The sequence below is a fragment of the Bufo gargarizans genome, chromosome 6 (assembly GCF_014858855.1).
Source record: "Bufo gargarizans isolate SCDJY-AF-19 chromosome 6, ASM1485885v1, whole genome shotgun sequence".
In the NCBI taxonomy this organism is placed as follows: domain Eukaryota; kingdom Metazoa; phylum Chordata; class Amphibia; order Anura; family Bufonidae; genus Bufo; species Bufo gargarizans.
In genome coordinates, this window is record NC_058085.1 from 63,681,237 (window position 1) to 63,697,206 (window position 15,970).

Genomic DNA, 15,970 nt, shown 5'->3' on the forward strand with positions numbered 1-15,970 from the left:
TTTGTTTGTTTAATTTATATGTATTTGGGAGCTTTACCACTGTGACGGATACCACGCCTCACGCCCGCTTGACGTCACCTACATCGAGTTCACGAGACGCGGTATGGTCACTTGTTACCAAAGCGTGACGTTACGCCCTCCAGAGGAGCAGGTAAGGTCAGCTTGGTACAGTGTTCACAGACACCTCCTGTCCACGTGGGCACAGAGAGGCAACAAGCTGAGAGAGTCTTTTCACTGCCGCCGTGAAAACAGCGCGTTCTCAGCCCGGGAAGACTGCCAATAGTTTCTTGTTTGATATAAGCCCAGGTCCGCTAACGGGATTATATAGGGTGAGAAACCAACCGCGGTAGCTTAAAACTAGTCCGAAACACGGACGTGAGGATTCGTGATCGACATACAAGACAGCACGAGATTAAATTATATATTTAATCGCCTTAAGGGCACACTAGATAACACAATATACACTAAGAATATATACAGTGGTCTGAGGTTACAAATACAGGTAGTATGGTACAAACAGGTTTACACAGAGCACAAGTCAGTTACCGGGTAGATAAATGTTCCTTTGCTGTATTCACATGGAGGGCAGTGATGTCAGCTGGTTTCCAGGTCTCTCCAAACACATTTGCACGATGTGACCCCCTTTCAGAAAAAGACACGCCCGCTTGCTGGCACAAGCCTTTTAACCTGTAGCCGGCCCCTCCTCTGGGAAGGGTCCACTCCCCCCTCTTCTGGGCTGGCATTAAATGACCCACAAAACCCTTTAGGGTTCATAGCTCCAGACCAGAATGTCGTAGGGAGGTGGTTCCGGGCCCAATTGATCCGCCTGGGTTCCAGCTACAACTAGAGTCCAAACATGGTGCCGCTATTGGGTTTCTGTGAGGAGATATGTATATCTCCTTTCCCTGGCATCCCACCATCAATGGGTCCGCATAAAAACGGAAGTTACTCCATGTGCATTCCGTTTGTCTGTTCCACAAAGGACAGAACATGTCCTATTCTTGTCCGCATTACGGACCGTTCTATTAGGGGCCAGCTGTTCCGTTCCGCAAAATATGGAATGCACACGGACGTCATCTGTATTTTTGGCGGATCCGTTTTTGCAGACCGCAAAATGCATACGGTCGTGTGCATGACCTTATAGGGTTCATTCAGGTGGAGCTGTGAAATCACACTTTTTGTAACAAAGAAGACACTACAGTTTTGCTATCAATGCAGCAAAAAAAAAAAAAAAAACGCATTTGACTATACCATGTGAACATGCCCATACTGGGACTAAACAATACACCTATAAAAACATGGAGTTCTACTCCAAAAGACTGTGTATATGGAGCTTCTGGCGCACACTATTTCTATGGCGAACACACACAATGCAAAGGCACCCCAGGGTTCAGCACTGCAGCCCGCGTTATGCAAGACCTGAAGTCGGGCATGCGCAGTCTTCTAGTCACGTGGTCCAGAGAGCGGGAGTCTGTAAGGCTGCGTGGTGGGCGTGGCCAGACGGGGGCGCGCACGTTACCACGCAGTGTTTCTTAAAGATTGTACGTGCTCTCTCCCGACAGACGACCCGCGCGGGTTTAGGCTCTTTGTGAGGAGGAGACGCTACCGGATACCGGCATTATTCCCAGCATGGCCGACGATAAACCAAAGGTCAGGTCGCGGGGAGGTTGTGTGAAAGGCGGGCGGTGGTCGTTATGGGGGCCGTAGGTAGCAGAGCGGGGCCTGCGGGTGTTGGTGTAGGATGGGGAGAGGCCTGGGATGGATAGGTCGCTGTGGGGAGGGGGAGCCTTCCCTGGATATCAGGGGGTGGATAAAGTATGGAGGTTGCATTGGAGGCAGGGTGATGGGGCTCCTGTGGTGGGCGCCCAGTATAAGGGGCGCTGGTGATGATGAGGGGTCCTGTAAAGAGTCTCCCTAACGATCAGCACTATTGTATCACTTACAGCCCAGTGAGGACACTTATGGGTTAAAGTTATTCCCCATTGTGACCTTACATTTCTTATCTGTTAACTCCTACACTGCCTGTCCACTGGTCTTGTCTCAGCAGCCCCCCCCCACCACTCCATCAATTACATAATGTGGCTACGACCAACATATCCAGAACATCCTTGCATTGCATGCATAACCCATTCACTCAGTAGGGTGCATGTAATACTTGATTTCCTCTGGTGGCGCTATAAGGAAACTAAAAACTGCAGGGCTCTCCTGGGAGTTGAGGTTTGTGGCCCTTTAAGATGTGATTGGATGCTGCTACTCAAGGGGGTAGCTGTAGGGGATGCAGAGGTAGCCTGAAGGCTATGTGCTCCCCTGGCCACAAAGAACTGAGGGAAGGGGGCCCCAAGCGGAACTCTTGTATCAGGGTCCCTGAGCTACGCCCCTGCTGCTGGTCTTTCCTGTTATCTCCCAGTGGACCCCAGTTAGTGTGTTGTATACAGACTTAAAGGGAACCTGTCACTGGGATTTGATGTATAGAGCGGAGAACATGGGTTGCTAGATGGCTGCTAGCACATCCGCAATACCCAGTCCTCATAGCTGTGTGCTTTTATTGAGGGGAAAAAAATGATTTGATCCATATGCAAATTACTGAGATGTGTCCTGTATGTGAGATGAGTCCAGCACCTCCTCGCATCCTCAGAATCTCCTCCATGCTCCCTGGCGTCAGACAGCCAGAGCGCCGTAATCTCGTGATGTGCGAGCTAGCGTATGCGCAGTGTTGTGATGGCCTCAGGGAAGGAACAGCGCATCTCGAGATTACGGCGCTCTGGCTGTCTGATGTCGGGGAGCAATGAGAAGATTCTGAGGATGCTGCGCTCCTACACGCTGGACTCCTCACGTACAGGACTCATAATTTGCATATAGATCAAATCGTTTTTTTTTACACAATAAAGGCACACAGAGCTATGGGGACTGGGTATTGCGGATGTGCTAGCGGCCATCTAGCAACCCATGTCCTCAGCTCTATACACAAAATCCTGGTGACAGGCTCCCTTTTAAAAGAGTTGTCGGGGTTCAGAGATGAACCTGGACATACCCATATTTTCACCAGGCAGCCCCCCCGATAGCATTGAAGCATATCGTGCAGGGCACAGGCTCTGATGTGTGTGCTTTAGCGCTGCCCTAGCCGTTTTGCAGGCTAGGGCAGCGCTAAAGCCTGTTCATCAGTTCTGGTGATGTCACCGGACTTCCTGGCAGCCCCATGGAGACAATGGTACATCACTGGAACTCCTGAAAATGCCTTTGTCTAGCGCAATTTAGCACAGGGCAAAGGAGAGCATCGGAGCATGAACTGCTCTGATGCTCAAGTCAGGGGGGCTTCCTGGGTGAACCCGGACAACCCCTTTAACACCCTGCAGGTCTCACGATGGAAGTAGATGTTCATAGGGGCCAGTTTTATCTAATGGCTGAGCTAATTGCCCCGGTTGGTAATCCTCCATTACCTCGGTTTTATCACCTATCTGCTGGATCATGCATGGAGGGTCTGTCTATTGGGGTCCCCACAAATCGCCAGGATTAGTTGGAATGTGCCTGGCTAAGTTTGTCACTTGCCAGAGGCTTTAAATGGATTGGCCGGGCCTATGCTTAACCGCCACTCCAATCAAACTCCTCCTAGCCAAGTACAGGTTACACCCCCACCCCCTCCTTTTCTGGTCATCTTGCATTATTTTTTTTCAGAGACTATTAGGGTTGGCCAACCTGCGGCTCTCCAGCTGTTGTAAAACTACAACTCCCACCATGTCCTGCTGTAGGCTGTCCGAGAATGGTGGGAGTTGTAGTTTAGCAACAGCTGGAGGGCTGCAGGTTGAGCATGACTGGTCTACAGCTATGAGTATACAGCAGGGCATGGAGGGCCGCAGGTTGGCCATCCCTGGACTAGATCATGTTTGCAGGCCAGATTAAAACTTTTTTTTTTTTTTTTTTTTTTTTTAAATTAAGGGTCGCTTCACACAGCAGAATTCTGCCAGCAGTGGTGCCTGCCTCTCATTGTTTTCAATGGGAGGCAGCGCAGTGGTTTAAAGCCATGACTGCTCCATGAAGGGACATGTCCCTAGGGTGCTGCTTGGAGTCACAGTGGGCGTCCGCTCCATTCGGTCAAGCTAAGCTGTGAGCGGATCTTCTGAATCCAAACTGAACAGCCGTGGTCGTGTCTGCCACTGTATACCTGGTGGTTTTTTGACAGTCAGAATCCACAGTGTGGACAGGCTTAGACTAAATTGGTAATTAGATTGCGGAGATGTAACAGCTGAGCTTTCTTGATGTTGCAGGAGAGCGTGAAGACTGAAAACAATGACCACATCAACCTGAAGGTCGCTGGCCAGGATGGCTCTGTCGTCCAGTTCAAGATCAAGAAACATACACCACTCAACAAGCTCATGAAGGCTTATTGTGAACGACAGGTGAGTCCTCCTGGAGGAGACCATTAGCTGCACCTTCAGCATTTGGATGTCTGTACAATGCTCGTGCTGAGTTCACGTCACGGGGCACACTTATTTTTACACCCGCTTTAAGGTGTAAAATAAGACTGGCGTACTTCATTCGACTGTCAGTCTTTTGCTGAGTATTAAGTCGCACAGCACTTTATGAATTAGACTTGGCGTATTGCTATCAGTCTGACCTCTAGTGGTTCTTTTTCCGTATGACAGGCTCATATTCATTTAGACTGGTCTAATTTATTTGCACCTGGAAAAAGCCACATCTACAGATTCTACGCAGCAAAAAGTTGCAAAAAAGTCACCAACTCGCCGTTGAGAAGTACATCAGCTATGGAGTAGAAATTAGACTGTGCAACAAATTCTGGTGTTTAAAGAAAAGAAAAAAAGTGCCCCAACATAAATGGTTCAGAAAGAAGTCGCAAAAGTTAGAAAATGTCTGAATTAGTCTAAAGAATCAAAATAGTCAGATGAGGTAAAAAAGCCAGACACAATTTCAGTAGTAAACCTGACGCAAAAAACGGCTTATTTTTAGACTAAAAACAAACGCCAGTAAATATGCCCCCATGTGGGTTTGCGATGTGTAGGCTCCTGTTGGGCATATGTCACACATATCCATATGTTCATATTATGCAAATAAATCCTGTAGAAACCAAAGGGCTCTTTCACACGAGCGGATGCCGTGCGGGTAATCCGCTGAGTGAAAGAGAGCCAAGCCCTGCTCCAGACAGCAGAGACACGGAGCAGTAACATGATTGATAATGGTCTTTGCCTCTCTGATCTTTTTGCTGCAAAATCAGTGACAACTTTATCTGTGTGTTTTGTAGTAAATCCACTTGTGTGAGAGAGCCCTAAGGAAATAGTCTGGCGACTGCCCACATCGCCCTTACCTACAGCTCACTGGGCCCTGTCCTCGCATCTCCACTTCTTGTGATTAATCATAAAAGCAACTTTACCATGAAGACTCTAAGTCCGCATTGAGGCATATCAAACTCACTGGTGCTATCTGCAGCCGCTAAACCCCAATTCTTAAGATGTGGTCTTGGGGCTGTGGGCATGAAGACAGTTTACAGTGATATGTTTCTACATGATTCAGTGGCCTAAGATGTGACATTTTTATTCCACGAATTGTGCAGAAAATTTGCTGCAAGATTGCCATAATTTTAAAAGGGGATTCTGGTTGTTTGATATCCCTTACCATGGTGGTTGTTCTTCTACTGGGACCTCTGCCAGTCATAAGAATGGGGAACTGAAACCCTGTGGAATGTAGCTTTCATCCCCTAGCCCAGTGATGGCCAACCTCTGGCACTCGAGCTGTGGTGATACTATAACTACCAGCATGCACCATTCATTTCTATGGAGCGCTGAGAACAGCTGAGCAAGTGTACATCTTGGGAGTCGTCGTTTTACCACAGCTGGAGTGCCAGAGGTTAGCTGTGAGGGATACCACCCCTTGTGCCCGCTTGACGTCAACTACGTCGAGCTCACAAGGTGCTGTATGGTTACTGGATACCAAGATGTGATGTTACGCCCTCCCAGAGGAGCATGTAAGGTCAGCTTGCTGCAGTTTACACCTACACCTCCTGTCCACATTGGCACAGAGAGACAACAAGCTGAGGGACCCTGGTCAGTGCCCCAGTGAAACGGCGCTTCCTCAGCCTGGGAAATCTGCCACCAGCTTCTCGTTTTGATATAAGCCCGGTCCGCTCGCGGGATTATATAGAGCGAGAAACCAACCCGCGGTAGCTTATAACTAGGCCGAAACACTGACGCGGGGATTCGTGATCGACATACAAGACAGCACAAGATTAAATGATATATTGAATTGCCTTAAGGGCACGCTAGATAACACAATATACACTAAGAATATATACAGTGGTCTGAGGTTACAGATACAGGTAGTATGGTACAAACAGGATTACACAGAGAAAGTCAGTTACCGGGTAGATGACTGTTCCTTTGGGTTATAATGGTGTAATAGTCCTTGGCTGCGGTCACATGGGGGCAGTGATGTCAGCAGTCCCCTCCTCTTCTGGGATGGCAGCCAAGGACCCACAAAACACATTAGGGCCCATAGCTCCAGACCAGGAGGTCACAGGGAGATGGTTCTGGTACCAACAGACCCATCTGGGTTCCGGCTAACGTTGGAGTCCAAGTATGTTACAGATATTAGGTTTCTGTGGGAGATATGTATATCTTCCTTCCCTGGCACCTGACCATGGGCATGTTCATAGTGTCCAGAGACACACATGTATCCAGTTTGCGCCTGTGATGGCCCTTTTAGAGACATGGCTTTTATAATGCAGTACCATGTATACCACTGCATTGAAGTCTGAATGCTGCAGTGACAAGCAGTCTGTTAGGCTGTGTTACACAGCCTAATACCCATGCCATTATGGCAGTGCTATTGCCAATACATCAGCACCCTGCAATAGTGTTTAGGCTCCTTTCACACTAGCGTTCGGGTGTCCGCTCGTGAGCTCCGTTTGAAGGAGCTCACGAGCGGACCCGAACGCAGCCGTCCAGCCCTGATGCAGTCTGAATGGAGCGGATCCGCTCAGACTGCATCAGTCTGGCGGCGTTCAGCCTCTGCTCCGCTCGCCTCCGCACGGACAGGCGGACAGCTGAACGCTGCTTGCAGCGTTCGGGTGTCCGCCTGGCCGTGCGGAGGCGTGCGGATCCGTCCAGACTTACAATGTAAGTCAATGGGGACGGATCCGTTTGAAGATGCCACAATATGGCTCAATCTTCAAGCGGATCCGTCCCCCATTGACTTTACATTGAAAGTCTGGATGGATCCGTACGAGGCTATTTTCACACTTAGCTGTTATATGCTAAAAATAATGCAGACGGATCCGTTCTGAACGGAGCCTCCGTCTGCATTATTATGAGCGGATCCGTTCAGAACGGATCCGCCCGAACGCTAGTGTGAAAGTAGCCTTACAGGGTCTGATAGTGATGGGGAGCTTCTGTAACTATCTAAATGTCAGTCTCTATTGACCGTGGCATTTAGGGTGTTGAGTGTCAACCCCCCCCCCCCCCCCCCCCCCAAAAAAATCTGATATTGAAGACCTATATGACTGTTAAGTAATTGGTATCTAGGGGGAGGACCAAATACTAAATTGCTGCCTGTTTATTAGTATTTCTTTCAATTATATAAAAAACAATTTTTTCCCCTCTGCCATGTAGGGATTGTCAATGAGGCAAATTAGATTCCGGTTTGATGGCCAGCCTATTAATGAGACGGACACGCCAGCACAGGTGAGTGATTTGTGTTATAAATGCGTATACTCTGCATGACCTGGATCGTAACCTACCTAACAACTTATAGTGACTGTCCAGGATTTTTATATTATGGCCTAGCCTTTTTATAGGTTATCAGTATCAAATCTCGGAGTCTGACAGGGTGCCGCCTGCCAATCGGCTGTCTTTGAGGGTAGTCCTTGTGTAGTGGATGGAGCTGGTAACTGCTGCATTGCTTTAGGCTGGGGCTACACATAATGATAGACAATGGTGTCACACTGCAACACACTGTGACACGACAGTCGCCCAAAAATCCATCCAAGCTGGATTTTTGTGCGACAGACTCCTTGCTGTTGCAGTGCAATACCATTGATTGCCTTTACAAAAAAAGTTTCCCAACACACGTCACTGTGTATCCTTAGCTACAATTACCACTTCGGTCTAATACACAATGGACAGAGCTGTGTAGCTGTTCCTGTGGTACAAGGATCAGCGGGTGTCTGACCCCCCTGTCAATCTGAAGTTGTTGGCATATCCTGATTATAGGCCACTGAAATCCTGGACAACCCCTTTAATCGTCACAATACTCCCTTGTGTGATAGTGGTTTAGTTAATGCAGGCTGAATGCTGGGTGGACGGACAATTTGGCCCCTCAAAGGGAGTATGCACTTAATTTTCTTCCCCTTGATTGCTAAAAACTGTTCAGTCTGGGAAGACCAATCCCATTGAATGTGTTAAATCTTGCACATTTCATCAAATGTCTGACATCCTTATTTTGAATTGAAGGGGTTCTCCATGACCACCTTATTGATGGCCTACCCTTAGAATAGGTCACCTCCCATATCAAATCGGCAGCGGTCCATCTCCCAACATCCCTACCAATCGGCTGTTTTTAGTAGTTGTGACTCTCATGGGTTGTCCTGTTCTGAAACTGTGACTTGGGTACAAAGAGAATATGCATTAGTTATAGGTTACTAGTAAGGCTGTGTTGTCACTAACATCATGGCCTCAGTGTATGTCATAGCAGGCATGTCTATGCCAGATCAGTTTAAGGCTACTTTCACACTTGCGTTTGGAGCGGATCCGTCTGGTATCTGCACAGACGTATCCGCTCCTATAATGCAAGCGATGGGATCCGTTCAGAACGGATCCATCTGCATTATATTTCAGAAAAAAAAATCTAGGTCTAATTGTTAGACAGATCCGTCCTGACTTTGCATTGTAAGTCAATGGGGGACGGATCCGTTTGAAATTGCACCATATTGTGTCAACGTCAAACAGATCCGTCCCCATTGACTTACATTGTAAGTCTGGACGGATCCGTTTGGCTCCGCACGGCCAGGCGGTGTCTGCCTCCTGAGCAGAACGGAGCCATACTGATGCATTCTGAGCGGATCCGCATCCACTCAAAACATTGTGGCTGTACGGATGCGTTCGGGGCCGCTTGTGAGAGCCTTCAAACGGAACTCGCAAGCAGAACCCCGAACAAAAGTGTGAAAGTAGCCTTAAAGGGGTTGGCCCATCTCATACATTGGGTGCATATAGCTAGGATATGCCTCCAATGTCTGATAGGATTGGGTCTCACCTCTGGGACCTGCAGCTAGCTCTAGAACGCTGCCTGCAAAGTGAAGAGCGAATCTTACATGCACATCCATTCTCCATTCCCTTCTATGGGAGCGTTGTAAAAGGCAAAGCAGCGCACTTGTCTATTCAGAAGTTCCATGGAAATGAATGGGAAATGCAAGTGCTTGGCTATTTTTGGCAGTCCCATAGAAATGGAGTGGTGGCCGTGCTTGCACTTCCCATTAAAGGGGTTGTCCGGGTTCAGAGCTGAACCCGGACATACCCTTATTTTCACCCCGGCAGCCCTCCTGAGCCTGGCATCGGAGCATCTCATGCTCCGATGCGCTCCTGTGCCCTGCGCTAGATCGCGCAGGGCACAGGCTCTTGTGTTTTCAATAACACACTGCCGGGCGGTAACTTCCGCCCAGCGGTGTGTTCGGTGACGTCACCGGCTCTGAGGGGCGGGCTTTAGCTCTGCCCTAGCCGCTTTACTGGCTAGGGCAGAGCCAAATCCCGCCCATCAGTGCCGGTGACGTCACCGGGCTGCCTGTCAGCCCCATAGAGAGCCCCGGTACGTCACCGGAACTCAGAAAAATGCCTTTGCCCTGCGCGATTTAGCACAGGGCAAAGGAGAGCATCGGAGCATGAACTGCTCCGATGCTCATGTCAGGGGGGCTGCCTGGGTGAAAATGGAGGTATGTCCAGGTTCAGCTCTGAACCTGGACAACCCCTTTAATTTCTATGGGACTTCTGCACAGTCCGCTCTCCTTCACTTTGCAGGCTCTGTCCTAGATAGGTGCGGGTCCCAGAGATAAGAACCACAGCTATTGGATATTGGGGGCATATCCTAGCAATGTGGCCCAGGGCATGAGATGGACAACCCCTTAAGGGGTTGTCCAGGTTCAGAGCTGAACCCGGACATATCCCCTTCACCCAGGCAGCCCCTTTGAGTGGAGCATTTCATGATCCCTCGTCTTGCTTTATCGTGCAGGGCAAGGGTTGTTTTTGTTTATATTTTTACACTGCTAGGCGGAGGCTTCCGCCTAGCAGTCTTCCAGGTGATGTCACTGGCACTAAAGGGTGGGCTTTAGCTAAAGCCTACCCATTAGTGACAGTGATGTCACCAGGCTCACTGCTATGTGAAAGCCTCTGCCTAGCATTCCCATGGTAAGGCCCAGTACATCACTGGATCTGCTGAAAAAGCCCCTAGATGCTTGATGCTGAACTCGGAGGGAACTGCCTTGGGACATATTTTATTTTTTAAAAGGCATAAATATAAAAAAATAAGAGGCTCACACTGATCTGGTCCTAGCTGACAAATTACTTGGGTTGCCCTCTGCCCGTCGCTGGCTGATTTGGATACTGCCGCTGAGAATATAAACTTGTCTTATGTGATGAAGTGAGTGTCTTCTAATTTTTCTTTCCCCCGTCTATCCCTCTAGTTGGAAATGGAGGATGAAGATACGATTGATGTTTTCCAGCAGCAGACGGGAGGAAACTTCTAGAACAAGTTTTGCCCAGCCCCTCACCCACTGCCTCCACTGTTCAGTTTCCTATGTTCACCATCATCCCCCTTCCCATACTGTACATAAAATAGGGTGGATGTGTGTGTTATGCTAGGGGTTAATTTTTCACTCCTGCCCCAGCTCCCGTTCCTTTTATCTTTTTTGCTTAATATCCTTTCCCATTCTGGACCAAGTTAATTTGAGATGGTGGGTGCTTTGCACAGTCTCCCACTGCGCTCTGGTATCGCTACGCTGTCTACTTTTATTCCAGTAAATTATTTTTGCGTTCTCTTTTTACAAGCCCGTCAACTCCTTACAGATACACGACTGCTGTTGCCGAGGTGCCCTACGTGGCAAAATGTGGCACCTCTGCTGGGTAATGGGTTAGAATACTTAAGGAAGCAAGCCCACCACTCAATTGGTATAATTTTTTTTCTTTTCTTTTTTTCCCCCCCTTTCTTTTTATTAAACTGATTACGATTTTATAACTTTTTGTATGTAGCTGTTACATGTAGCTGGGTGAATAGGAAAAAAATGTAAAAAGCTGAAAATTCTTAGGTAGAAATTCCCTTCCGGCATCTCGTTGTTTAAATAAACCTGGTTTAAAAAAAAAATGGTGTCATCTGTCAGCACGGAGGGGGAATCTGAAGACACGGGTTGTTTGCTGACTATTCTCTATTTCAGAATTGCAGGTGGAAAGGGTGCAGGGTTTTACAGTATCGGCAATAGGATTTAATTGCTAATGTCAGTCACATGCTATGTGAAAAATCCATCAGTTTATCCTGTGGATTTAACTGTTTGGTGTAGTATGCGGCAACCGCATGCAGATCTATGGTAAAAAAAAAAAATTCTAACAAATATTTATATAAAAGCAGCTTTTTTAAAATTTTTCATCCTGTCTGAACCTAATCTAAAGAATCTGTCTTAAGATAACCTCCTGAAATCAACACGGTTCTGGCTGATATTGCCTACATATATCGTGTGCTGCAGATGCACCAGGCTGAATATAAATATATATTTTTTTTATAAATGTTTTTAATACATGGTAGTTCACATTAATAGCTGACCGTATAATGGGTGCACTGGGATATTTGGTGGCTTTCTTCTTTGGCACATGTCCCAGGCTGGGGACCACCCTCTGACTTCCCTATGACCGAATAAAACATAGGCACGGGTTGTCTGTGTTTGGCAATGCCACATGTGGCATAAATGCTGCATTTTTTTCCACAGTGGAATTGCATGCAGAAAATCTGAAGCATTCACAGTAGCAGCATAGTGGATGAGATTTTAAAAGAAGCCTCCAAGCTTTACATGTTTCATCTTTTACCTTGTACTATTGTGCATGAATCTATTGTAGATGTGCATTGTCATTTATATATTCTTTAATAAATATACAATTATAAAAAAGGAAGCCTCCAAGAAAGAAGTCTGAGGAGCACACTAAAGGGTGTTACTTTTTTTTTTTTTTTTTTTACACACTGGTTGGCTTAATCCATTCCTTATGTGAGAAGCAGGAATGTCATGTTTAAAGGGAGTCCGTCACCCTATGAAGTGCAGTAATACACAAATAGTAATTTTGCCCCTGGCTCATGATCACTAATTTATATGTCCATACCCTTGTTCCTTCATTGTGCACCTGCAACCTGGCATTGGAGTACATTGTAAGGACTCATGAGCAAGCACATATATAATGGAGAGGGCTCCAGAGTACTCTGTATTCCAGTGCTGGTTTTATGGGTACATAGGGGGAGCATGGACATGGAGTCAGGGGCAGTAGTATTAGGACTAGAATGGGTCCTCAAATCCAGGCATGCTTTTCAGACATTTTCTTGGATATTGATTGACTGGAAGACTGGTTCTCCCCATTCGCCAAACATGCATCCTACATTCTGGATAGTTGTACGGCCTGATACCTGTTTTTGAATTTAAAAGTAATCCCATAAGTTTTTACAAATAAATCTGCATGCAGTGTGACTTTTAAAGAGAATGGGTCATCAGAAAATGACCTATTTAAAGTGTTCAACTTTTTTTCTAAGCATTTTTTAAGTCTTTAATTTCCATGTCACGATCTTCACTTAATGTATATAATCCTGCAGTTCTCACACTGGCCACTAGGTCTAATAAACAGTGTTTGGGTAGTCGAGGGAGACTTTAGGGCCAGGCGTGATTGCCTGGCCCTGTTAGTCAAAGTGGTGGGGGGCATAGAGTAGAAGTGAGTGAATGGAGCTTCTGGGTGCAACAGCACAGCCCTCATTACGCCAAGAGGCTACTTTGCTTATTATAAACGCTGATTTCTCTACGTTGCGACCATGGATTGAGATGGGACCAACAGCATATGATTCGGATGATCTCGCATCTCCTGTGTCAGCTGGTCTGAGAGGTATGTAATGACAGATTCCCTTTAATAATGCCCACTGACTTCCATTCCATGTAATATCTGAAATGTGAAAAATGCCCAAAAAAATAAATGCCTAAATGTAAAAAAATGCAAACAATGATTTTTTATTTTTTTCTATTTATTTATACATGCTTGGTCATTGTGTCCAAAGCACTGGACATTACACTCCTCTTTTCGGGTCACCCGTGTTAGGGTGCGTTCACATTGTCAATGTTTGGTCAGTGATTTTCATCAGATATTGTGAGCCAAAACCAGGTGTGCGTCAAGACACAGAACAGATCTTTCCATTACACCTCATATCTGTGTAGGCTGTGTTTTAGCTAACAATCACTGATTGAAATCTGTGATCAAACACTTAAGTGTGAACGCACCCTTACAGTAGGGATTAGTAATGCAGCATGATTAGACTGCAGGTATTTTACCTGTTCCTGTCCCAGACTAATTCATTAGCCCATTGGAGTAGGGTTGTAGCGGGTATCGAGTTATCAATACTTTTGTACCGGTATAGATTCGATACCGGGATTTGACACTTACGATACTAGGCTGGGCAGCAGTATCAGAGAACATGGTGCACGCTGCTCTCAGCGCATGCCATGTTCTCCTCAGCAGCACAGGGGAGAAGGAGTCTCTCCTCTGTGCCGTTGCTGCCAATAAGAGTAGAGGGGCTGTGACCACTGCGCCACCAATGATAACTCACCTATTAATACAGGTGGCAGGTGCTAGCGGCAGAATCACATAGCTGGCACCCGATCTCTATGACGGTGTGCTGCGATCTGTAGCAGTTAACCCCCTCAGGTGAGCCTCCTGTATATGTATTAAAAGGTTACTTGTCTTCATTGGTGGCACAGTGTGCCCCCTTCCCCCAGTACTAAAAACATTGGTGGTGCAGTGTGCCCCCCCCCCCCCCCCCCCCAACTTCTCAGTATTATATTCATTGGTGGTAGTGGCCACAGGGTCCCCTCCCCTCCTCCTCATTGGTGGCAGCTTCTGATCGGAGCCCCGCCAGTGTAATCCTGGTGCTCTGATCAGTTACCATGGTAGCCAGGACGCTACTGAAGCCCTGGCTGCCATGGTAATCTCCCTACTGCGGTGTGTACAAAGCATCGGGCAGCAGGGACAGTGTGAAGTCCTATTCACCCTAATAGAGCTCTATTAGGGTGAATAGGACAAGGGATAAAAAGATCCCAGGTTCGAACCCCTAAGGGGGCTAATAGTTATTAAATAAAAAGTTAAAAAATATATAAAGTTTAAATTACCCCCTTTCCCAATGTTCCATATAAAATATATACCGGTAAACAAATAAACAGATGGCATATCGCCACTCCCAAAAAAGTGCAAACTATTAAAATATAAAAAATATCTCCTATGTGGGGAATGCCATAACAGAAAATAAATTAAAAACGCGTGATTCGCCATTATTTTGTCACCTTGTTCCCCCAAAAAATAGGATCGGACTGTTCGATTATGGGCCGGACGTTCCATAAAATGTGGAATGTACGCTGCTTTTTTGGTGTTTTATTTTTTTTCGTGTGGTATTGAGTGTTGCAATACTTTTTTATTGATTCAAAATCGAATCAAAATTTTGGTATCGAAACAACCCTACTTGGAGAACATACTTTCATATGTGGCTAATCATTTTTGTTAAAAATGGGTTTTGCTGCAGTTTCTACTGCTTTTACTGGCAAAGAGTATAAACTACAGTTTTTCTGCAACCAAAAGGGCGTGCTGTGGATATACGAATCTGCATTAGACTAGTTTCACACTAGATGATCCACTTAGGCTGTTCTGGATGATTAATGTAAAAAAAAATGAAAATCAGACCTCATATAGGACATGAGAACCAGCCCTGTACCTCACATGGATCCAGAGATCTCCCCATTCATTGCTCTGCTAGATTTATATCAAGCTGACAGCTCAGGGGAGTGCCCATGCTCTCCGTATCACAGCTCAGGGGAGTGTCTTTTCTGCTGCAGCTCGGGGTGTGGCCATGCTCTCCCTATCACAGCTCAGGGGGCGTGTCTAAGATCTCCCTATCACAGCTCTGGAGACAGTTGAAGGATGGAAACTGAGCATGTGCGGCCATCTCAGTGAGCAGGACAAAGAAATAAGGAAAAATAAATATTTTATTGAATAACTGTGACTATGCAAAAATTTTAAATACATGGAATTACAACAGCATTAATGGGGACGTGGAGTCTGAGCCCAGGAGAGGCGTGCTTGGGCTCTGCTGGAGGGCAGGCCTGGGCACTGGATGGGGGTGTTCCTGGGCACCATTGAAAGAAAGTAATGCCCCCCTGGGCACCTTACTGCCTAATGTGCATATCATACAAAGATGATTTTTGCAAGATAGAAAACAAGAAATGCCAAATGAAAGGTACTTCAGGGAAGGAGGTGTTATGTTATACATGGCGATAGTATCACTTTAAATCTGACAGATTTCCTTTAATACAACCACATCCAAATAGAACGGATGCATCCTGATGTATTAAATCGAACTGAAGCGTTTTGCTCCGGTTTTGAGATCCTCTGCCGGATCTCACAGCTGGAATGCAAAGCGCGTATGTGGTAGTAGCCTTATGCTCCAATTTCCATGTGCAATTTTTCTGGTATATGTGGTTTAAAAAAAACATCTGCTTGTACTGTCCGTTGTGGCAGATATCAGAGTCTGGGCCCAGCCTATTGCGGGTGATGACATGAGCGGAGTATATTAAAGAGCTCCAACTGCGCCAATCAGTGGCCTTTAAGGGATCTCACTGCCATCAGGGTATTTGCCAGCCACCTACAATTAGTGCTCCCCTGAGTCTCCATGTTGTTGTCACACTGGTAAACCAATC

General features: G+C 46.6%; 1 protein-coding gene across 1 annotated transcript; it reads left to right on the forward strand.

Moving 5' to 3' along the window:
• The first annotated feature begins 1,503 nt into the window (after window positions 1-1,503).
• On the forward strand, window positions 1,504-11,352 carry SUMO2 (small ubiquitin like modifier 2). The gene is made up of 4 exons (XM_044296997.1): window positions 1,504-1,650; window positions 4,263-4,394; window positions 7,617-7,688; window positions 10,676-11,352. Exons 1-4 carry the CDS (start codon window positions 1,630-1,632, stop codon window positions 10,736-10,738), a joined length of 288 nt encoding a protein of 95 aa, XP_044152932.1. The 5' UTR covers window positions 1,504-1,629; the 3' UTR covers window positions 10,739-11,352.
• The last annotated feature ends 4,618 nt before the right edge of the window (window positions 11,353-15,970 follow it).